Source organism: Triturus cristatus, chromosome 11 (assembly GCF_964204655.1).
Source record: "Triturus cristatus chromosome 11, aTriCri1.1, whole genome shotgun sequence".
Taxonomy (NCBI): Eukaryota; Metazoa; Chordata; class Amphibia; order Caudata; family Salamandridae; genus Triturus; species Triturus cristatus.
The window spans coordinates 148,019,628-148,043,639 of NC_140594.1; the positions used below are offsets into that span (position 1 = coordinate 148,019,628).

At 44.7% G+C, this 24,012-nt stretch overlaps 1 protein-coding gene across 2 annotated transcripts in view; it reads left to right on the forward strand.

Annotated features, from left to right (window-relative positions):
• The window catches only part of RILPL1 (Rab interacting lysosomal protein like 1), an 83,458-nt gene that overhangs the window by 28,700 nt on the left and 30,746 nt on the right, over nucleotides 1–24,012 (forward strand). For both annotated transcript variants that reach the window (XM_085636188.1, XM_085636187.1), the window contains exons 2-4: nucleotides 5,985–6,135; nucleotides 21,399–21,517; nucleotides 23,658–23,879. In XM_085636188.1, coding sequence (XP_085492314.1) covers nucleotides 5,985–6,135; nucleotides 21,399–21,517; nucleotides 23,658–23,879 — 492 coding nt within the window. The remainder of the gene's footprint in view (nucleotides 1–5,984; nucleotides 6,136–21,398; nucleotides 21,518–23,657; nucleotides 23,880–24,012) is intronic.

A 24,012-nucleotide genomic window follows, 5' to 3' on the forward strand; every position in this document is an offset into this window, starting at 1 on the left:
AAGAGGATAGCAAGGGCCTCGATTTCTTTTTATTTTTAATATTTTTTTTTTTTACCTGGGGCAGCAGCCACAATAGCCCAGCAGCAGGAACCTGCAGAGCTTCATGGCGAGCTCAGCTCTCCCCGCTCCCTGGCCGCGTATCCCCGGGTATCGTGTGTAGAGAGAACTCCATGGACGGCTGCCAAGTGAAGTCTACCTTATGTCAGCATAAACTGTGCGGCCTCCCTGCCCCAGACACTCACCGTGGAGCACCATGGCGAGGGCAGCTCTCCCACCGATGTGCAGCCAAGCATCACCCGGTATCGGGCGAAGACAGAGCTCCATGGCGGGGCTGCCAGTCAGCATAATAAACAATGCAGCCTCCCTGCTCCTCGCACTGCCACGTGAAATGAGTTGCGGGATGCGAACTCCTTTCCTGTGACTTAGAGTAGCTGAGTCTAGGCTGCCTTTCTCCCATCGTGTAACGTAAAAATGAAAGTAAACTGAAGATTAGTGTCTGCAAGTGACGTAGTCTCGCTTGAGAATTTGCGAGACTGCGGTCACCAATTTAATTTATTTTTTATATTAGTCCCCAAAAAAAGCTACAGTGCCGTTGTTAATAAGAAACCACCGGCATGATTAGAACCCAACCGAAAGTGACGTGTGGCACTGATAATGCCAGAGAGAGAGTATTTTATTTATGCGAGAGAGAGAGAGAGAGGGAGAGAGAGACACACTGCTGGCACTGCAATCATGTGTTTGCTGGCCCGGGAGGGAGGGAGGGAGGAAGGGAGGTGTGTGTGTGTGTACGTACGCGTGTACGCAGTCTGCTCTTTTTGGAAACGCATACTCGCGCTTGTGGCGTGCCGCTGCGCACTCCCGCAAGGTGTATGCCGCCACAAAGCACAAGTATGTGCTTCCAAAAAGAACAGAGCAACGGCTAAAGGTCCTCCTATGCAGCGCATGCGCGCTGCGTAGGCGAGACCTAAAAATCATTGTTAGGAATATAAATGGAAATTAACGTGCAGTCCTCTTCCTGAATTTTACCCCTGTATGCCTTTTACCAACCTTTTTGCAGAGTTTCTTATGACTATCTGAAGTTACCTCAAGGATTGTCTACTATACTCCTGCCTCCCTTTTTAGGCTTCGCCTAAACAGCACTTGCAGTTTCTCTGTGAGACTTTTGTTTATATGCAGTGGGATTACAGCTCACCCATAGCTTATCATTTCATGGCTTCAGCCTTGCTCTCTTTTCATTCATCCCCGTTTCTCATGGCGTGCGGGCGCCATGCCCTCTTCTTGTGTTTGGCCCTCCCCCGGAGCATGGACCAAAGCACTTGTGTCCATCCACTGCTCCCGTTTTTGCAGATACTTTTTCTTTGTTTTCAAGCACGTCATATGAGTGATTGTTTTTTCAGTGCATCTCTCATATCCCGTCCATGTAGCTTCTATTCCCTCCCACCTGTACCCTTCCATTTTGCTTGTTTTCCCTCCCACCCCCTACCCTGGATTTTATGCCACTGCACTGTACTCTGCACCACTCTACTCTCTGCCGCTGCACTCCACGTCACGGCATTCTGTTCTGCACCACTCCATGCCACTGCACTCTAAGCTACTCTACTCTGCACTCTACACCACCCCACTCTACTCTCTGCACCACTCTACTCAACAGCACTGCAATGACTAAAAGGCACATTGCCTTTGTAAATGAAGTTCCCTGCTATGCAGGAGAAGGAAAAAAACACCTGCATTGCCTGGGGAAAAAAGGGCCCAGTTTTGGCATTTGTATGCAGTTAGGGAAGAAAAGTGAAGAGAAGAAAAAAATCCCTTCACCAATGTTCTGATTGGTGCATACTCTAGCTGGTGCCCACCTGTCCAGTGAGTCCCAAGACAGTGACCACCTCTAAGCATTACCCTTGGGCTCTGATGTGTCTGGATTCACCAGGGATACTGCTGCAACTACTGAGTCAGAGCAACTTCATTGGGAGGGTCTTTCAGGGCCATGTGAAGGAGGAGGAGGCCTTGCAGGACATCACTAGGGCCCCTCCCTCTTCCGGCGAAGCCGCGAGGTGGTTGCTAGGCTGCTATATGTTGAACTCCACCTAGAGGCGTCGGGCCATCTCACCAAGATAGTTTTTCCGCAGTCACTGACCCAGCTGCCCCCTCCTATGGAGAGCACCCACTGGCCCCATGGACTTCATGGGCCCCCTTTCCCCAGATGACGGTTGTCTGTCACAGCCAGGATATGTTGATCAGTTCAGCCACTTACCAAGGGACTTCAGCGACAAGGCAGCATGCATGACCAATATTGTCTGTGTGCTGAAGTCATAGCATAAGGCGAGCCTTGCTGTTTTGTTGCTCACATCTGAGGTGGATGGGTGGGTTGGGGTGTGTTGAGGGTTTCCCGCAGGCTAATCAACCACACGGTCTCCCCCAGAAGAGAATACCCGAAGGAAACATTGATTCTTATGCCCACTCATCCTTGAAAGTGTTTGTCACACAGTGAAGATGCAACTGGCCTTTTAGGGGACTGTTTTGCACAGATTTTGACCCCACACTGCCTGATACACCTTGTCTGGAATTGAGGAAAAGGAAGGCTGAAGTTGCGAGTTAATGCAGGAGCGTGAGGGAGAGCCACATGGCCCCAGACATTGTTGACTTTCAGCATGACCCTGAGGCCCTGGGTTGGGATCGGTCTCTCCCCAGACTATTTCCTTAGCTGCCTGTTCAGTCGCCACTCACCTTCCCTTCCTTTTTGACACCCTACTGACCTACATTCATTTGTAACATCTCCCCAAAGTCCGCTTCGTTTGCTACCTCCCACCCAGCCTTCCTGACCGCCTCCTGCCTAAGCCGGCTTCCTTTGTTGCCTGGGAAGCTGCCTTTTCTGCCTGCCTCCTGCCCCGAAGCCTGCTGCACTGACCGCCTGCTGCCAGGGAGCCTGCTGCCCTGTCTGCTTCCCGCCCGGGTGCCTGCTTCCTGGGGTGCCTCCCGCCCAGGTGCCTACTTCCCTGGGTGTCTCCCGCCCGGAAGTCTGCTGTACTGACTGCCTCCTGCCCAGGATCCTGCTTCCCTGGCTGCCACCCACCCCGGAGCCTACTTACTTTGTTGCTACCCTACCCACCCAGAAGCCTGCTTCTCTGGCCGCTAGACCTTTGAATACTTGAAGATGGTTTGCTAAGCAGTACTGAGCCTCAGCATGTAATGCTCTTTGACCACAAAATAATGCACCTTGGTGATGATATGCAATGATAAAGTATACTCTCCGTTTCAGCAGAGACCAAAAATGAGCTACAGTCAAATAAATGTTCTAACCCATCAGTATCTTCCATAATCTAGGTGAAAAGATTGGGACCATAGGATGAGATGACCATGTCTTTAACTGCAGTCAGAATTTCTCTGATCCTAGTATTAGTACTTCAAAATTGATTTTCAGCATTGTCCTATTTCACTGCTTGGATGTGTTTTATCTTCTAGGGCTTGGACACAAATCTAAATTTCTGTACCTTCATTGCATTATAAGACGTTGTGGTTTTGAACTTGTCAGTTCATTCCACTTGGAGAAATATTTATCGGAAGCCTTTATCTTTTCAGAGAGTGTGGACTTATAAGAAGAAAGGTTGGCATTCAGGGCTAGATCTCCTTTTGTAACCAGGACTTCAGTCTTTTCATCTGAAGGGGCTAACATCAGCATTTGCTGCCATTGCTTTTTGTGACCATGATTCTTTTGTGTCAATCTGACAGTTTTCTACTAGAGTCACAAGGTCCTTTCCTTTTGTAGTTATTCCTGGTTCGTTAAAGTGAATGGGACAGTTGGGAATCTTCAGGGGGTCTCCCTTATGCGATGGAGGGATTGGGATTTGCTGCGGTCTGGAGTTTTCTGATTTCTACAACCTGTCCTCTGTTTGCATTGAACCTTAGACACAGTTGCACCAATTTGGAATTCAGTCAATTTGTCCTGCCTCTGTTGCCGGACGATGTCTCTTTAGGTCTCGGGCTATGCATGATGGTAAAGCTAGTACCTCTTGCCAGGTCCACCTGTTTTTTTTTTTTTCCTGCCATCTCTTTTGTTCTATTTTAGAAAAATGAGAGTCTGGCCACCTGGTTTTGTCTATTTATTTAGGCAGAAAAAGGACCGCTATGTTTCTATTTCGCTGGTCCTGGCTATTTTTCGCCAAATTATTAATGTTCAACAACACTTGTTATAAATCATAAATTGTCTGAAATAGCAATGCCCATGAGGCTACTCACAATAGAAATCAATTAATACTAATTCAACTTATTGAATGAGAACCATTATGTGTATTGTTCTTTCAGACAATTTATGATTTATAAGTGTTGTTGAACGTTGCGAATTTGGCGAAAAGTAGCCAGCACCAGCGAAATAGAAACCTAGTGGTCCTCTTTCTGCCTAAATAAATAGCAGGAAACAAAACCAGGTGGCCAGACTCTCATTTTTCTAAAATTTATCACGTCCTGTCTGGCCCTCAATACCCTTCAGTTCCTAAACATCTCTTTTGTTCTAAGCAGCATCTGACCCTCCTATTTTACTTATGCTGATGGAAGAACACATTCAGTGTTCTTCTTTAGGCATATCACTCACTCCTGTTCTGTGGGCCTGGATACCTCTGTGTAGGTCTTTTGTCTGTTTTTTCCAGATGCCTACACCGGAGTGTCCACCAACTCAGGTTAAGGACTTTGGTGCAAGATCACCTTTATTAAGGAATTCTGGTCTGGGCACAGATTCTGCTGTTAGGTACTGAAGAACAAACTATTGCAGTTTTGCACATTCTGGAGACAAATTCCTTCAGAGCATCCTGCTAGTTGGCCAGACCCTGGTTCTTTAGTGAAACTTCAGAGAGAATATGCCAGCTTAAAGGCTGCTCGACTCTACCCGTTTCAAAACAATTTTAGTTAAATTTTTGGTTCAGAAAGGATATTCGGCAAAGGTAAGCCTCTTGACGTGCCTGAGGCCTAGCAGTGTTATACTAGGTGGATCAGGATAACATTGCAGTGCAAACCTCAACCCTGATGCTTGTTACGTCACACCAAAGTCACTTTCTAAATAAGATTTGTAACTCCTTGTTGTTGAATGATCACTTTACCCACCACACCCTTCTTCCATGCTGGGGCTTCACCGCATTGCTTTTCGACTGGTATTCTCATCTGATGACTGCATGCGGAGATGCCAGTTAACTTAATTTCACCAGTGTCTCATGGCTGCCAGCCTCTTCTGTTTTGTAAAACTACTGTTGCTGGGAAACTGTTTCAAACGCCAAATACGTGGCATGTTTAACATATAATTATTCTCCCTTAAAAATTATCCCAAGCCGCAAAGCTGGATGAGTTTCAGTTGATCCAGAAGCTTGGAAAAAGACGTGCAGGAACTTGTAATCTTACCACTTGAATCAGAAAGCAGTGGAACATGTTCAGACCTATGCTACAGACATGTATCGTATGCATTTAGACTGTGCTGGTACAATATTGTATTTTTGTGCATTTAGACTGTGCTGGTACAACATTGTATTTTTGTGCATATGCTGTATTGGTTATTTTTCTAAGTGGCAACTTTTTTGTTTGGCAACCTCTCTGAAATAAATAAATGTTGTTGAATGTTAAATATATTTGTATCAACTGCTGTACTGTGAGAGATCAGACATGGGTAGCCTCTCCAACCAACAACATGTTTTCCTCTTTTACGACCTGATCCTCTGTTCCATTTCTCCATCCCTCCCACTACCTACCTTTAGAGGCCTAGTTTTGCGTTAGAACTAAGGTTATCCCAGGCATATGGGTTATGCTATGATGAAATAAAAGAATTTGGAGGCAGGGTTCAAAGAGGTGCATCGGAATAGGGGAATGGTGAGAATTAGGCGCACGGCTCTTAAAAGTGCTTTTTTTCCATCCTGTGGTGTGGCCTGCCCTGAATGTTTCAGACTGTGACTCCATAGAATAAAGTAAACCATTATGTACTAATAGAACTTTGCTCTTTTCATTGATTCCAGGAGCTGGAGCTTATAGAAGATGTATGGCGAGGGGAGGCACAGGACCTTCTCACCCAAATTTCTCAACTCCAGCAAGAAAACCAGCAACTGATGACAAACCTTACTGTGAAGGATGTCAACCTAACAGAAGAGGAGTTTCAGAAGCATGAAGGTAAATGCAGAATCTTGACCCACAGGACCGTTTTCTTTCAATATATGTTGCAGGCACATTAAAAATATAACATGTTTATACTAAAGCTCCCATTTTCAGAAAATGGAAAAATGTAAATGCAGCTGAAGTTACTGAGCCATTAGACATGGCTGGGTGCTGTAACATGAATAATATAGACCTGGAACAGACTAACTCTTGGACTGAAGTTGACAACTGCTTAGCATTACTGAACACAAGCCTTTGTGAAGCCAAAAAGTCTCTTATTTTGTTTTTGTTTTTTTAACCAAGGACTGGCATAGCCACTATTTCTGGCTATAACTGAAAATGCAAGCCAGATCGATCAGCTTTGCTAATGCGTGTTACTAGAAATCCTGATAGTCAGAAATAGGGCTTTTCTGTAGCAGGCTGCAGTACCGAAGTCATCAATATAAAGAAGGCTCGTGTGACGTAAGTGAATTGGTAAAAAGCCTTAATTTAGTTGGCTCATAAAAATACGATACTAAGGACGTAGTAGTTATAAATACCTGGGTATTGTTTATAATACTAAATTGAGCTTTGTTGAACATCTTAAGCAGGTACTTATTAGAGCAGAAGGAGCCATGACGGGCCTACTACAGATTATTAATCAATACTGTGGTCCATTGTGCTAGTTTTTAGGTCTCGGCTAGCGAAGGCTGCGCTTGCGCAGTCTCGCTCTCGAGACATAATGACTTGGAGAAGAGGGGCTTGAACCCGCCCCTCTTCTCCCCTGTTCTCCATTGGCTGGCCTCTTGAATGCTGGCCAGCCATTGGAGAAGAGGTCAGTCATTCCGAACAGGCCCCGTCCTTTTCGGATTCGGGGGCGTGTTTTTTCCAACTTTTCTAATTATCTCCTCCAGCCAATGGCAAGAGGAGAACACTCCCCCGAATCCGAAACCGCCGCTGCGTTTCTCCGAGGCATTTCTGCTTCGCCTCGGAGAAAGGCAGTGGTGTGCTTGTTTTTGTTGTAACATTTCCGTAGCTTTTTAATTGCCAAAATGAATTTTTTGTCGAGTCCGTGTCAAAAAAGTTACGCAACCCCGACGCAGAATGCACACAGAACTACCGCGAGAGCCGGCCGCTAAAACTGTATGACTGCAGCCTCCATCACGAGAAATAAGCCTGTCCCAGTGCTGTGCCAGAGGCTGACATTCTACCCGGCGCTGCGGTTAATTCAGCTTATATAGCCTCTAAAATACACAAGAAGCTACCGGGGCACTTTCCATAACGATAAGAGAAATATCGTGAACCAGGCTTTCTCACCGCTTGCACATATGGCAAGCATTACTGTATTCATAGGTTTGTTATCTTTCTTCTCTTTTCATGACAACTGGAGCCCTGGTGATCACATGGTACATAGTGACTGGCAGTCGCATTGCCCTCTGTGTGCTCCGGTTCAGAGGTGTGTTGCTATGGTGCTCGCAGTGCAGCTTTCCGCTTCCGCACAAAGATGGCGGGCTCTGGCTGGTGGAGACCGGCTTTACTGCGGGCCGGGAATTTACTGCGGCTGGGTATTAAACAGAGCGGCAGGGGGAAGCTGCACAGCTCTTCGGCGGGTCCTCGGGGAGCTGGAGGCGGTGGTGCGCCACCTGTATCCGAGCTGGACAAGGCTGATGCGTGGCTGCTGAGGAAGGCCCATGAGACCGGTGAGGGTAGTGGGTAGGGAGTACGGAAACTCCCTTCAAAATCAGTCAGTGTTTGCGTGGGGCACAAAGGACATTACAGTACAATACTTCCCAGCGCGTGGTTTAGATCAAACTAAATTAAAATAACCCGACCTTGCGTAATGTAATTTAGCATTCATGTAAAGCGCTTCAATATCCTTGGGCTGAGTTGGCGCTGTATAAAACTGCCAATCAACTATATATGCTAAATGTGCAGTAACTCCTTCTAGCTCTGCGTCCTCCCGCTTTCCTCCGGGGTGGCAACGATGCCATCTGGACTCTGCCACTGCCAGCGCCAACACAGGCCCTGGGGCTCAGCGCTGACAAGGTCGATCAGGGCACTACGGGTGTACGTGTTTCACACCAGGGACAATGGCTTCGGAATTCGACTGACCCAGCTTCAGCTCGCGCGCTCCATGCATTCATGGAGAGAAAAACAGACCTGATGATGGCGGACATAACTCCAAGCTTCAAGAAACACAACAAATCAGCAGCAGCATTTGATAAACAGAAAGTAAAAATAACGCCGCAAACACAGCTAAAACAAGACTGCCAGGCGCAGCGCGTTAAACCGGACATCAGATGCAAGAAGCCACCATCTCAGCATGCAGGGAAGTCTGCCGTCTTCACTCATTCTGTCAACAACATAAGCAGTTCCCCCGCCTTTAATTGAGAAGTAGATTGAGAAGCCTTGTGAAGGCCAAGGTGGCCATCCCTCAAGCTTTCCGGGCTGGATGCCGAGTGAGCCACCTTAAAAACTGAACATACACTGTCCAGGGGGACTGTGACGTGTCAGCATTTGTATAGAGATGGGTACTTGAAGGAGGAGGAGCGGTAGCACAGAAAGTGTCCTCCCAAACGCAGTTTAGAAACACTTACCATAAGAGATGATAATAAAAAGAAATGTGAAAATGGACAGAGTCCCCAATCCAGCAACGGTCTCGGCATTGTTAAGGTTAGAGCTATTGGCATTGCTCATGACAATGCCGTTTCTTTAAATGTTTTAAAAACAAAAATAATGTCATGAGCAATGCCAATAGCTCTAACTTTACCAATGCCGAGACCATTGCATTGTAAATGCTTGTTTGTATGCCTACCAGGTTTGGCCACAGAGGGGGTCTGTGCTTTTAAGAAATTCAAGGTGTAAGCGTGATGCCATACTCTAGGGCTAGTGCGTACCATATACAAGGAAGTTAGTCATTTAGATCTATAGCTTTGTTCACTTCAATATAGGACTAAGATCACGTATAAAGTTTATTGCTTCCTTGAGATTGTAGCCATATTTGGGCCACTGCGTTCTTAAATGATTTGCAATGGAGTGACACTAATTACTGGGGGGAAGAAACTAGAATACCATTAAATATTTGAAAAGTAGGACAGGAACTTTGATAATAAATAATCATAGGCAGTTTGGTGCACGTAAATAGTTCACGTTTAAACAATCGCCTGTTGAGAAATCATGTATTATAGTTAAACATTTTAGAATCACTAAACAGGTTTCGAAAGATTATTAAAAAATTTACCAGGCCTGCAGGTCTAGTGACTTCAATGAGTTACTCAAACCAAACAGTAATGCTCTTGAACCATAAACTGGTCTCAAATTGTGAGAGAATCAGCAAATATTTAATTTCATTGAGCTGGCTTTTTTTCATTGTCACAAATGAGAGCACCTTCAAATATCTGAGTGCAGCATATATGCTGTACAAACAACTCTGTTGTTTGATTTCTTAGACTAAACGTTTGGTCAATGTATAAAAATAATCTAGCCCACACCTGACCCTTAACTTGCCTCTTCATTTACTAATAGCATTGTCATCAGGGAGGGGCTGGAATGTGTCTCACTTGTAATAAATATATTACTAAAGCATGATGTAGTAGCACACTGCCAACTACAGAATACACAATTTCCATTGAATTGGCCATAACATTTCTCATTGACTTGCAGTTTACAGTGTACAAAGATAATGTGTAGAAATCATGTTTCAGCAAATATTTATTATTTGTACATCCTTAAGCTAAGCGTTCCGATTTGTTTTGATCCTATTAACATTGTTTTTCCATCGCACTTCAGAATTACAAACAAATGTGCTTTCCTAACTGCTGGTGTGTTTTTGAAATGTTTGTACAGTTCATTTACAAGCGATTTAAATGTGTTTTTGGACCTTAGGGTCGGGCGCACATCCTTTTCTGTTTCAAGTTGCTGTAACTTGGGTTTTTGTTAGGGATTCCCACAGTCATATATATGCCCTTTCTATAAGCATGCAGCTGCACCATAGATTATTATTAAAGGTCCCTGGAAATGGACATAATGTCTTTCCCTTTTGCAACTACGCATGGTCCCTTAAGTGTTCACTACTTCCCCTTCTGCCTCAGAACACCAAAGAAAAATGAACTGAACCAGGTGCCCTTGAATGTCTTTTTTTTTTTTTAAATTGGAAAGAAACCACAGAAAAAAGTTGAGTGTACCTTTGTTTTCGGTGGCCCAGATCACGGAGAGGGGATGGTTTCCACATAAATATGCATCTTCAATTTCACAGATCTTCATTTTTACTTATTTTCTGTGTCCTAATAGATATGCTAATAATGGATTGTAATGAAAATGGTCATTCTTGTATCCCAATTTTAATGGCTCTCAAAGGAGGCAAATGCCACAGCAGAGATTTCCCTACAAGAAGGTATTCATAAGGCACCACTCGCTGATAGAGTGCTTGAGGACGATATAAGGACAAAAAAGGTAAATTGTAATTTTGCAGAATGAATCCTTTTCTGCATTCAAATGCTGTAAATCTATTTCACCATCTTATCGTTGTCTGGAATCATGTTTTGTCCCTCTGTTTTTTCTGTGGGTGTCTTTGATCACCGTTTGGTGGTAAGTCCATCCCTTGGGCGATGTCACGCGGGACCCCGGAAGTTCCTGTGTGTCACTGCCATCTTCAGATTATTTTTTCCGCCGTTGAGTCCGGAAGCACACCAGAGGAGCTCCGAAGACTCTTAACAGATCTGCAGAGAAGAGAAAAATTACTGGAGGCTACTGGCAGCATCGAGGATTGAGAGGAGAGCTTCCCTTAATCACGACGGGGAGGGGGACCCCCCCTTGCTGAAGGATACGTGGCCAGAGAAAGCAGAGGAAAGTGGTAGATATGGAGAACATCCCCTTTAAATTCTGCCCAAACTGCCAACACAGGTTTGCGCAGAGGGATCCACAGGAGGTCTGCAATCTGTGGCTTCTGACTGATCACAATGACAAAGACTGTGAAGTGCTGAATTTTTACCGAAGACTTTCAAGACCAGATTGAAGCAGAGAATCTCACATTAGTACATGGCCGGCTCGAAAACGACAAAAATTCCTGAAGGACCTGGGTCTCTCCAGCAATGACAAAGAAAAGTCGAACAAGCCTAGCTGGCATAGGGAGGAGAGTCCGATGTTTAAGGGAGCATTGTCTGTGTCAAAAGGGAAGTAGCTGTGAGGGACACCTAAAAGAGGAAGATAAAAAAGCCTCAAAAACCCCAAAGGCCACCTCGGTGTTGACGTCGAAACACTCTGACCAAAGGTTGGCACAGACACAAGGAGCGGCTCGGGTCCCAACCAAAGGACACAGATGAGGAGAAGCCTTCGAAACAAAACTCTACGCTGGCAGGCACAAAGGAGGTGCAAAAGGAAAGGGCCAAGAAGGCAAAGAACACAGAGCCAATTGCCCCAAAGAGAAAGCCCTCCTCTACAACTAACGCCGATCGATCTCTCGAGGTCAAAAGAAAAAGACACAGACTGAAGTACGAAATGGCAGTGCTCCTGCAATGTGACGACTCACTCAAGTCGTTCCATATCCCAACAAAACTCTGGGAGCTGAGGGACTTGACAGACGACATGCCGGACATCAAGAGACCATTGACGCCAGAATCACATGAGGAAAAGCAAAGAAGATCCCAGCGTGATGAAGCGACGGGGCTGGTTCAACTGAGAGTTGCAGGATCTCGAAGTCGAATTCCCAGAGAAGAAGTCGACAGCTACCCCTCAAGGCCCTCACTCCCATATGACCTGTTCATGTGCAATGAACTAAATTAAGAGGACGGCAGACACGCATGGAGTCCAGCTAGAGGAAGAAAGGGCAGACTCCTGCTTCCTCCTCAAAACCCTGATGCCATCAGAGACAGTGAACCTACACCTGCCCATGCTCACCAGCATAGGCCAGGGCAATGAAGCTTTCAAGGAACCTGCCACCCAAGACCCCCAGTACATCAAGGGGTACATACCAGAAGACTCCTTCATTGTGACCATGACCAGAAAGAGGAACGACGACTCTTTCCCCCCCCCCCCCACACTCCTCCCCCCCGCCCACATCGACTGGCCCACCTCCAGAGAAGGAAAGCGGAAAGCAAGACAATGGACCTGGTGGGTAGGAAGATGGAAAGGTAAGCAGCGATGCAATGGAAATTTGCGAGTTTCGACGCTCTCCTCAACCGATACGACCACCAAAAATGGGAGGAACTGGAAAGGCTGATGCAGCACCTTCGAGAGGAGTTCCAAAAAAGATCGAAGGCAGTTGTCTAGGAGGGCTATAACATCGCCAGCTCCTACCTTAATTCTGCTCTGAACGCAGCCGATACTGCCAGCAGATAAATGTGTATGGGCACCACACTGAGGAGGCACACATGACTGAGGATCGTCGGCTTCAAGGCTGATGTGCAGGCAACTGCCTTAAACATGCCATGTAGAAGGGAGGCTCTCTTCTGGACTGCCGTGGATGAAGCACTCCTACAAATCAAGCAGAACAATGAAATGACCAAAGCCATGGGGGGCTTACAGTTCAAAGGGTCCTTCAGAACGGCAGAAGCCTCCAACAGAAGACCAGCAGGCTGAACGGGTTTCTCACTACCCCAACAACACCACAAGTAGCTGGGCTTCAATCAAATATGTTGCACACCAACCCGCTCAACAGCACTGGCAACACTCAGTGAGGCAGCCCTTTTGTGAAAAGCCCAGAGGCAGTGGGCAACCCTTAAGGGGCTGTATAAGCAAGTGACTTGAATGGCATGCAACCCCTCCACATAAAGCCAGTGTGGGGGGGGAGGGGAGAATAGGATGATTCCTCAAGGGATTGAGATCAATCACCTCAGACAATTGAATCTTAAACATCATAAGATGGGTTCAGCATAGAACTCACCAAACCACCGCCTAATGTACCCCTAAAGACAAAAACATTAAGGGTGCAGGTACTTGTGCATAGTTGCAAGAAAAGTTCTAGGCACTCATCAAAAAGCGGCTCATAGAGTCCCTCGGAGGGAAACTGGTGGCAGCATCTACTCAGCATACTTCCTAGTACCAAAACAAGACTTAACACTGAGACTGATTCTAGACCTCAGGTGCCAAAACAAGTTCATGCAAACGTAACATTACAAAACGACAGCGTTACAAGAAGTGATCTATATGGCCACGGTACACCAAAAGAATGTCTACCTACACATACCAATGAAAAAGATGCACAAAAAGTACCTCCGATTCCTCATGAACGAAGTACACTACTAATTCAGAGTGCTACACTTTAGGGAAAAAATCCAGACCAAGGGTGTTCACAAAATGCCTGGCAGCGGTGGCAGCACACCTAAGAAGACAGGGTATACACATCTACCCATACCTTGACGACTGGTTGGTTGGGCAATCTCAAAACAGAAATGCCACAGGGACATGCAAACAGTCATCAACATGCTTCAGAAACTTGGATTTACCATAAATCACAAAATGTCATCACCACTCCCGGTGAAGGTGTTTTTGCGGGCAACAGTAGACTCGAGGACAGCTCAAGCATACTCAGTTCCCTACAAGGGGGACCACAATAGCAGAGAAAACTCTCCTCTTCTGGAAGGGACGGTCTCTGACAGTGAGAACTGTATGAAACTGATGATCATGATTGCTTCATGCATTCCCCTCATACCACATGCAAGACTGCATGTGTGACCCATACAGGAATGGATGTGCAATGGATGGTCACAAGCCATGCGGAGCTGGGAAGATCTAATGGTTGTCACATCAAGAATTCAAAAGGAGATAGAATTATGGAACATAACAAATGCGAGTGTAAGGAGACCTTTCAAGCTACCAACTCACAGGGTCACCATAATCACTAAGGCGTCTATAAGGGCTGAGGAGTGGACATGGGGAATCTGAAGATCAAAGGTCTATGGAAGCCGTGAAACACATAAACTATCTGGTATTAAAGATGGCCTTCCTAGTGCTGAAGGCCTTTCAGGCGCATGTGAAGGGGCAGACAGTGTTTTTTTACACTGACAGCACAACAATTATGTTCTACCTCAACAAGCAGTGGAGAGCAAAGTAATTCCCACTGTCAAAGTTGGCACAGGAAATATGGAAGTGGGTGAGGCAACAGAACATCACCCTCGTAACAATACGCCTTCCCGGAAAACAGAATATGGAAGCAGGCAGGCTGAACAGGCAAGCGAACACCTCCTACGAATGGGAGATAAAGCAGGAAGTACTGGACAGCGTGTTCAGACCATGGGGAATGGCACATCTAACCCTGTTTGCAACTCCGGAAAATTAAAAATGCCAAAACTTCACATTCAGGTTTCCAAACCGCCGGTCGAGGGGAATACCCTGTTGATATACTGGTCAGGGAAATTTGCCTACACCTTTCCACGGATTCCCCTTTTCCCAAGGGAAATGGAAAAGGCCAGACAACCAGGAACGTCACTCATACTAATCGCCCCACAATGGGCCAGACAGACATGGTATTCGGATCTATGAGAGAGGTCCAAAGGACAAATCATATCAATCAAAACAACTAAGGACCTATTAACTATGCAAAACGGGGGAGTGTGTCACCAAGAACCACCCACACTCAACCTAGCAGCGTGCCTCTTGAATACTTAGCGTTTGGGCACCACCCAATGGCCCTCCAGGGCAATGGAAATTCTGAAGAAGTCAAGAAAAACGAGCACTAGAAAGTGCTGCATTGCCAAGTGGACCCGATAAATCCACTGGTGCATAGACCAAAAAAGGCTAGAGACCAGGACAGAACATGGGTTATTGCTAACATACCATACCCACCTACTAGACAGTGGCCTGACCTACACAATAGTCCACCTAGCCACCATAGTTGCTTACACCAAAGAAACAACATGGAGCAGTCTTGTCACACTACCTGTAATGAAAACATTCCTGGAAGGATCAAAGAAAGTTGCACAACCAAGAACAACACCAGCACCCATGTGGAACCTGAAAACAGTACTCGCGCAACTCCTGGCAGAACCATTTGAACCAATGCACTAGACTGAATTGAGGTTTTTAACCATAAAGACAGTGTTCCTAATAGCCAACAAATCACTCTGCAGAGTCAGCAAGCTGCAATCACTGACAATCCTAGAACCAAACCTTCAAACCCAAAAGCTTATTCTGAGAACGAACCGACAGTACCTACTAAAGGTGAGCTCAACTTTTCACATCAAGCAGAGCAACCAACTGCCAGCCTTCTTTCAGAACCCACAGAGTCAAGGCAAGTGGGCATTTTATACCTTGGACGTGCAAAGAGCACTCTTGTAATACCTGCAGGAGACGAAAGCTATCCTGAAAGGGAACCAGCTCTTTGTCTCCTGTGCCAGGACAAGCAGCGGTATAGTGATAATCAAAGGAACAATTTTGCACGATGGATATAGTAAACTATCAAAAAATGATATGCAAGGTCGAGGAAGACTTGACCAATCACACCCCAAGGCACACTCAACCAGGAAGAAGGGCGAAACATTAGCTTTACTGGAAAATTACCACTTGCCGACATCTGGCAGCAACCTGGTCATCCTCACACACCTTCATGAAACATTACTGTGTGGACATCCATTCGAAAAAAGAAGCATAGGTGGGACAAAAAGTGCTATGTCCCCTGTTTGCCAATTTATGCACATTTCAACACATCCCGCCCAAGGAACCAAACACAGCTACGTAATCAGATGCACAGCTTGTGAATTCCGAAAAAGAATCTAGGTACATAACGAAATGGTTACTTACCAATAGGAGTAGTGTTGCAGCCTGAAGAGTTTTCTAGATTCACATGCGACCCTCCTGCCTCCCCGGAAATGAGAGAAATGCAATGTGAGAACAGAGAGTCAAGACGAGGAAATGAATAGAACAGCATACGTAAAAATAAAACTGAAAGAAAATAGAATCTGAAGATGGCAATAATGCACAAGAACGTCCGGGACGCCGTCTGATGTCGCAGAATGGATGGACTTACCAATAAAAGGTGGCCGGCAACTAAAAAAAAGCCAGAAGGGAAAAAACATGATTCCAAACCCAGTCACTAGATGTGGGATAGATGCACAGCATGTGAATCCAGAGAACTCTTCAGCCTGCTTGGCTAATTCCAGGCTCTAGTAAATAGAAATGAGCAACCTCTCTTATTTGGAACAACAGTTATTTCCATATGGCATAATAATGCCCAAGTATCTAATGACCCAGGCTTGTCAAAAGAAAATTATTTCCTTGACATACAACTCATCCATGCCGCAGTGTGGGGCACACACAAGAAGAGGGAAAAATGCCTTCTAATCAACGCTAGGGGTCTCAGATTGAAAAGAGCGCTCCAGTAATGAGCTTGTGTCATACCCAAAGCCCACTGTAAGCATATGTTAAAACATTGGAAACTACAGGTCTCAAACCAACAGCTAAAACTCTCTGAAGCCAGAGCTGAACAAAAGCAAAGGCCGAACAATGAGTTAGTCTCAGTGGTATGTAGAGCGGACTGTATTATCCAGGGATAACTTAATAAAATAATGGGGCAGCAGAACCTAGTATATAAGCCTCAGTTTACATGTGTGGAGAATGTGGGTCCTCTGTAGGTAGCTCTGTGGAGTTGGTTGTAAGGCTTTACACATGTAGTGATATGACCTTCATTGGACAAAAAATACTTAGCATAGTAATGATCCATGAAAGTTTAGACTTTTCGAAAGAGCAGTTGGCGTTCAATTATTGCAGTTTGTGGATGAAATTAAAGTACTAAATGATTTTCAGGTGGCATTAAGCCCAAACCACAAAATTGAGTGAGAGATACATGCGAAGGGTTTCAGGTATACGGTAAGTAGTAGGGCCCACAAGTGTGTACGTAATTAGTCTACAATGAAATATGCAACGAGGGTAAGGGGGAACAACCCTAAACCCCCCAAGTCGACCAAGGTCACAATTAGTATAACATAGGATACCCATGCACACGTCAAAGATTCAGTTCTGTGAGTACAGTAAGTAATGGAGAGAACACAAGTTCAAGAAACACTTCGTACGTCCAAAAAAATGAATATTTCTTGATTTAATAACGTTCCGTTGCCCAGCCAACACGTGTTTCGTCTGGGTGTAAACCCACGACTTCTTCAGGGCTATCAGGCGAAACAGGATAAAGTACACAGTCTCTCCGCCGGTTCTAATTCCGTCCCGGCTGCGCGGGAATACAAGTGAGTGATGCAGACTATGCACGTGTACCACGGGTAAGTACCCCTTCTGACAAGGACCTGGAAGACGAGTACGCCAGCAGTTCAATAGGATTCCGAAAGTAGCAACGGAATCCTATTGAACTGGTGGCGTACTCGTCTTCCAGGTCCTGATAGCCCTGAAGAAGTCGTGGGTTTACACCCAGACGAAACACGTGTTGGCTGGGCAACGGAACGTTATTAAATCAAGAAATATTCATTTTTTTGGATGTACGAAGTGTTTCTTGAACTTGTGTTCTCTCCATTACTTACTGTACTCATAGAACTGAATCTTTGACGTGTGCATGGGTATCCTATGTTACACAAAATTGAGTGATTCACGACTACATTTGTCGTGACCAGTCTAGGCAGGCACATCAGGTCCATTGGTGCTGCTGGACTTATCACATAGCAGACCATCTTTAGCCCAATGACATACAACTGCATATTAACTTCAGCGATTAATGGATTTTTGTTTTCGTTGTTATCATGAAATGATCGGAGGGTGTCTTGCCTTACCAGCTTATGTCCAAATCTTGGAAATCTGGGCCATTTCTGTATTTCCTTGATTTATTATCTGTGAAATGTGTGTCCCGGGATACACAGCACTGGCTGCACCAACAATGGTGAATACAAAAGACCGAAGTGAGTGTTATGATGCACTGCATTCAACACCATGTATCTGGTCGAATTGCTGGTATGCCAGGTAGTTTGCTCCCTCACTCGTTTTGTGATTGCTTCTTGTGTCAGCACCCCCAAATTGAAGTTGTTACTCTCTGCTGAAGAAGGACAGATATTCTAAAATACATATCTAGAGATACACAGCACTTGCTGCACCAACAATGGTGAACACTTTAAACTAAAGTGAGTGTTTTCATGCACTGGTTTTACCATAGTATTTCTTGGAGAACTGTGTGCTAGTATGCCAGGCAGTGTGGTCCCTCCCCCCTTTTGGACTTCCTGCAAATATATGGGTTTACTGTTTTTAGGCTTGATCATTTTTAGATGGGAGACTACAGATTTGAGTGCTTTTGTTGATGAAATGGTTTAGTGTTCCTTCATATGTCAACCGTATGATTCTCCTGGCAACAACAGCAGAAAGTAATTCTTCTGGTTGAAACTTCTTCAATTTACTGTATACCGTTATCAAAACTTTAGCTTTCTTTTTGAAGTAGGATACCAGTGTAGGTAGCGGACAGCATAGTGATGTAGCCTGGTCAGTCCAGTAATTTAAGAAGTTTTAGTGGTGTGAAAGTTTAGATCCAGTATATTCCTTTTTTCTGAGTTGGAAGAGTGCTTAAGGGACAATGGATAACTTGGTAGTAGTAAAAATATTGTTTATTTAAGATGGTAGTCTGTTAAACAAGAACATAAAGTACATATGCAATACACATTATCATTAATATACACTTTTCAAATTCTTTACAGCCCTTTAAACTCTACCCACTCCACATATAACCTCTAGAAAGTGCATAGCAGATACAAATTGTATTCTATGCATGCAAGCCATTGTCCTATATTTAGGAAGAACTGGTTTTAAAAGCACAGCTGTACAATTGCAGGACTTTAGGGTGACATTGCTGTCAGTCCCATCTATTGCCATGCAGTCCATTGCCCGCTTGCCTGCACAAGCCAGCCTCAACTTCATCGGTGTACTTTCATAATGAACCTCTTGTGTACCACCAACAAATTCGTTTCCTAAACCTTTTTGCTCACGGCCTCAAACTCAGCAGGTGAGTTTGACAAGACTTATTCTAATTAAATCCTTGCTGTGCCGTACTAATCGTTCCATATCTGACCTTATTTTTCTGCATTAGCCTCCATAATAACAGACTCTAGGATGTTTGCTATAAAAGATGTTACATATATTGGTCTATAGTGACCTGATGGCTATTTTGCCCACATTTCCAACATTAATACCATGTGGGCCACATGTTGAGTTTATTCCAAAACTGCACTTAGCCCTTTATTCCACTCCTTGGTGTACTTTATCTATAATAGGTATAACTCCATGTCACCATGGGTAGCATTTCCTGTCTCATATTTTCCTTTTTAAGGTCTGGCTTGACAGCACAGCTGTCTGCATGACATATTGTTACTAGTTCTTTAAAATACACACAGGGGGCTAAGCTCTACCCTGAGTAGTAGTACTCTACCACCCCATTCTACTGGCTCTTTGGTGTATCATTCCACCTTCCAAGGAAGTGCTTCCATTGGAATACATTAGGGTCTATTTTACTTTTGAAATGTATGTTTATTCACACTGTTTATTGCATTAAATTCTTTGTCTAATATATGTGTTTTATACAGAGGGCAACCCTTGTTTGCTGCCTTTTTTCCAGCATTGACAAAGCAAATAGGGCAGGTTTTAATATGATGAAAAGCATTTCTGCATGCAATGTATGAAAAGAGCTTATGTAGGATGCTTATATTTACATGTGTCGGCCCATTAAAGGCAGACATACTGGTGTTGCCAATTCTGGTTTCTTACAGGGAGAATTTGTTTCAATGTACGTAAACCAAGAATTCGACTCCCAGAGTGCCTCAGCTTAAACAAAAATCCATGGCTTGAAAAATGGAGAATCAAAGTTACATTGCAACTGTCTTTATTATTTATAACTTCATATATTTACCCTTCATTAAGCGGAGTCTAACTGGGAATGACTTTTAATTCCACCTTGGCAAATGCTCCTTCTGTGATGTACATATCTTTAGGCATTTCTGTGCATTCTCATAAGACACTTTTCCCCTAGTTTTCCCCATCAAAGTTCATTTTGTTACTATTCATTCTTAACATTTTTGCATTGTGTCTTTGAAGATGTTGTTCTTATGTACTTGGAACCTCCATTCGGAATTAATTTTACACTCCCTGTTTTTTTCGTTACTTAGGGGCTGATTACAATTGCGGTGAATCCGCCCCAGGCAGCCTGTTGGTGGCGGACTCACCGCAATCATGCTGCTAAATTCCTCCCACCAGATTCTGATGGCGGGCAATGTGCGTTGGGGACGGAAAGTCCGTCTGCCACTGGTCCGACTGCAGCATCGTAACGATTGCTGCCGTCGGAGCTCTCCCATCGTAAGAATGGTGGTTGTGCCTAGCAGGGACCGTCCGCCAAATTACGATGCTGGTTCCCCCCCTAAGCCTTTCATGTGCTGGGGGAGGTGGGTGTGCACTATGGGGGGTACCTACATTTCCCTGCATCAGGCAGCAGGCACCGCGTAGTGCAGGGAAACTCACAACATGCATTTTTAACATGTTAAACATGCACAATGCGATCACCACAGTGGCGGTCGCATTGTAATCCCATGTGCAGGACCGCCGCCTTACAGGCGGGCGGTCCCATTCCCAGCATAGATGGCAGACTGACTTAAGTCCATCCGCCATCGAAATCGGCCCCTTAGCTTTTAGTACTTGACTGATTGTGTCTGACATTCGTGGTTTGTTCACCAACTGTTTCTGTCCAGTGTATGCAATTTCAATGCACCTTTGTTAGAGTTGTTGCAGCAAGAAAGTCAGCAGCAGTCCAAAATGTTCTGAATCAAAGTGTATTTAGTGTATTAAAAAAAAAAATACATGTTTCCCCTTTACTTTGTGCTAATGAATTATTTGTTTCTTTAAAAAGGGCTGTTCAATATTGAAGTTTTTAAATACTCCATTTTAGTCTGACTCTTTATTTCAAGCGAAGTAATCGTGTTATGGTTCGGATTCAGTGATGGGCGAGTGCCCTCTGTGTCAGTGATTTCTTCATTTGGATTCGTTAACATGTGTAACCTGAGAGGGATCAATTTTACATCATTTGTGTAGTGGATCAGATGGTTTTGGATGGCACTCACGAATCGCACCCTCTTCAGAATTCCAAATGTTACTCTTCCGCAATTGTTTCCGGTGGTTTAGTACACTCATTCTAAATGTATGTGCTTATTGCATCCTTTCTAACAGACTGACTCAATAATGTAGGTCATAGACTGGTGGTTCATTATCTCCATGTGGTCACAATCTGTGGCCTCCTTTGTGTTGCAGAGTCTTGCACTTCTCTGGATCCATCACCAAGAGGAACGGTACAGTGCTGCAACATGAATAAGGACATAATGATGCATTTCCTCTTTTGCTAGGGATGTCGGAGCGTGAACGGCAAGTGATGAAGAAATTGAAGGAAGTGGTGGACAAACAAAGGGACGAAATCAGAGCTAAGGATCGAGAGCTTGGCTTAAAAAACGAGGACATTGAGGCCGTAGGTATTTCTTTATCTCTTTGTCATCTCAAGTTATATTCTTTTTTTGTTTAAATCTGTTTTTATTTCCATAAACAAAGTAGACAATCGCATTTCAATTCACACATTTCTTGGGTCATCTTGTTTAAATGTACAGTGCACAACTGTAGTTGCGCATAGACGGTCTGAGCACATTTGTAGCATTAGACATGTTGGTCACCGGCGGCTGTGATCTCTAGGAACATCCCATCTAGGTTTCTGCTGTGTGGTAGCTGCGAACTAGTCTACTAACAAGAGGGGCGGATAGTAACGGATGGGGCAAAGCAAAATAAACATGTGGTGGTATGTCTAACTGGAGCGGCCCCAGATCCCGAACTTGACCGTTTTGCGTGATTCTTGTTACCTTGATCATGTGAGTGTGTGATGCTAAGACTGTGATGGGTAGTGCACAGTCAATTTCACAGTCAGCGGTCCCTTTGCCATGGCGGTGTCTAAGTTAGTGCGCTTCCTCCGATCCTCCCCTGATAGTGTTATTGAGGGTTAGCGTGTCTGCAGCAGTATTGTGCTCATTCTGTAGATCGTGCATGATCGTGTCCCAACTTGCAGTGATTGGAATATTGCGATGGCCTAGTGTATCTTCCCGGTGCAGTGCAATGCCCTCAGCCATAGCCCATAATTGCAGGGCGTGCTTCCAGGCCAATACCTGGTGGGGTTCAGGGTATTTCCACCTTTTAGTGATCGGCCATTTCGCTACTGCCATTCCCAGGTCAATAAAGTGGGAGGACGCCGTTTGATTTTTGCTCCTGCGATGGAGATGCAAAATACATGTCTCCCGCTCGATGCGAACTGAGCACTCCATGTTACAGACCTCCAATACCCGTGGAGGAGCGGGCTGTTCCACAGTATATGTAGCAGGTCCACGTCTGCAAGTTGGCCGCGTGAACATGTGGCGTCTCTGTGGTTAAAATATTTGTTAATTTTGGCCAGGGTAAGATCCGCTCTCTGTGTGATGTATTATTGTATCAGGCGGAAATACATGTTCTTGGGAATATAGATAGGGTTTTCCAGCGTGGTGGTCCACTCTTTATCTGTGAAAGAACGGTGTAAGTCCTCTTCCCAATGTCAACTCAGGGGCGATAATTTTATTAAGGTGTGTTTTCTGAGAGAGGCAGCAAACCATTTTCTAAGGTGCCTGCCCCGCCCTATGACTTGCTGGTATTGAATTGTTAGGTGTGTTGGAGTTTTATGTGTCATGTCACCCCATTGGTTACTCAGGGCTGCTAGGATCGAGCGATGTAGTAGAAATTGGCCCGGGTGCAGTCTGTCGTCTTTGATCAGCGTGGCAGACAATGCTCAAGTTATGTTATTGTGCGTAAATATTGTTGTTCATGCAAAATATTATTTATCACCACTCCAAAAGGTAAAAGTTTAGGGTGAAGATTTACTTTGTGCCACTTTGTGCAAATCAGAACTTGCTGCACATGAGTGATGAGCCTTAAATATTATCTTGCATCTTCTAACTTTGTTTTCACTCTAATGTCCCCTTTCATGCTGCTTTTGACACATTTCCATATTGATGTCAATACTACTAGCTAATAGATAGTTATTGCGTATTACAGTGGAGAAGTGTGGCTCAATGATTAGAGCGGCAGACCCTGATGCAGCGGTCTAGCCCGGGACCAGGGTTCAATTCCCCGCCTTGGCGGGTCTTGGGCTCAAAAATTCCACGGACCTGATAATTCTCGCCTCGGTGCCTATTCTAATCATAGAGTCCCACTCTGCAACTCTGGGCAATAGCTTGCTTAATCTCCACAACGGCCCCCACAACGCTAAGGATGCCTGGCCTCCACCTTGGGGGTGCCCAGGAGTGGACGCCTCACAGGGAAAGCCAGGATGGGTTCCACAGCGGTATTAGTACAAGCGCCTTGAGACCCTTGCGGGTGAGTAGTGCGCTATACAAGTATCAAATTTATTTTATTTTATTTATTACAATCATCGTGAAAGTCAAGTAGTTGCAAAATAGTCAAAGAAAGATAATAGTTTAAAATTCAAGTCCGAACTCCAAACCATTACATGGGGTACACTTACAGCTACCTAGTTTTGTTAAACTGTCCCAACAATGTACAGCAAACGACAAAACATGTTTTATTGTTTTGAGTAGTTGCAACAACAGCAAAACAGATTAATGAAGATCAACCATGACCTTCGGCACAGAATCAATGTAGTAGAGGCTCAGGGGAAGTCCCTGATTGAGCAGAAAGTGGAACTGGAAGCAGATCTGCAAACTAAGGAACAAGAGTCGGGGAAAATGAGGATGGAAATTGGAAAATTAAGAGAGAAACTACAAGGGCAGCAGAACAATCAAAATGGGGAGGTGGTGAAGGTAAGAAAAGATTCCAATGTGACAAAATGTAGCACATTTGCAAAATATTGTTTTTACTTGATTTCACTTATATATTCGTTTATTTATTTCATATATTTGTATAGCACATGATCACCAAAGAGGTAGATGCACT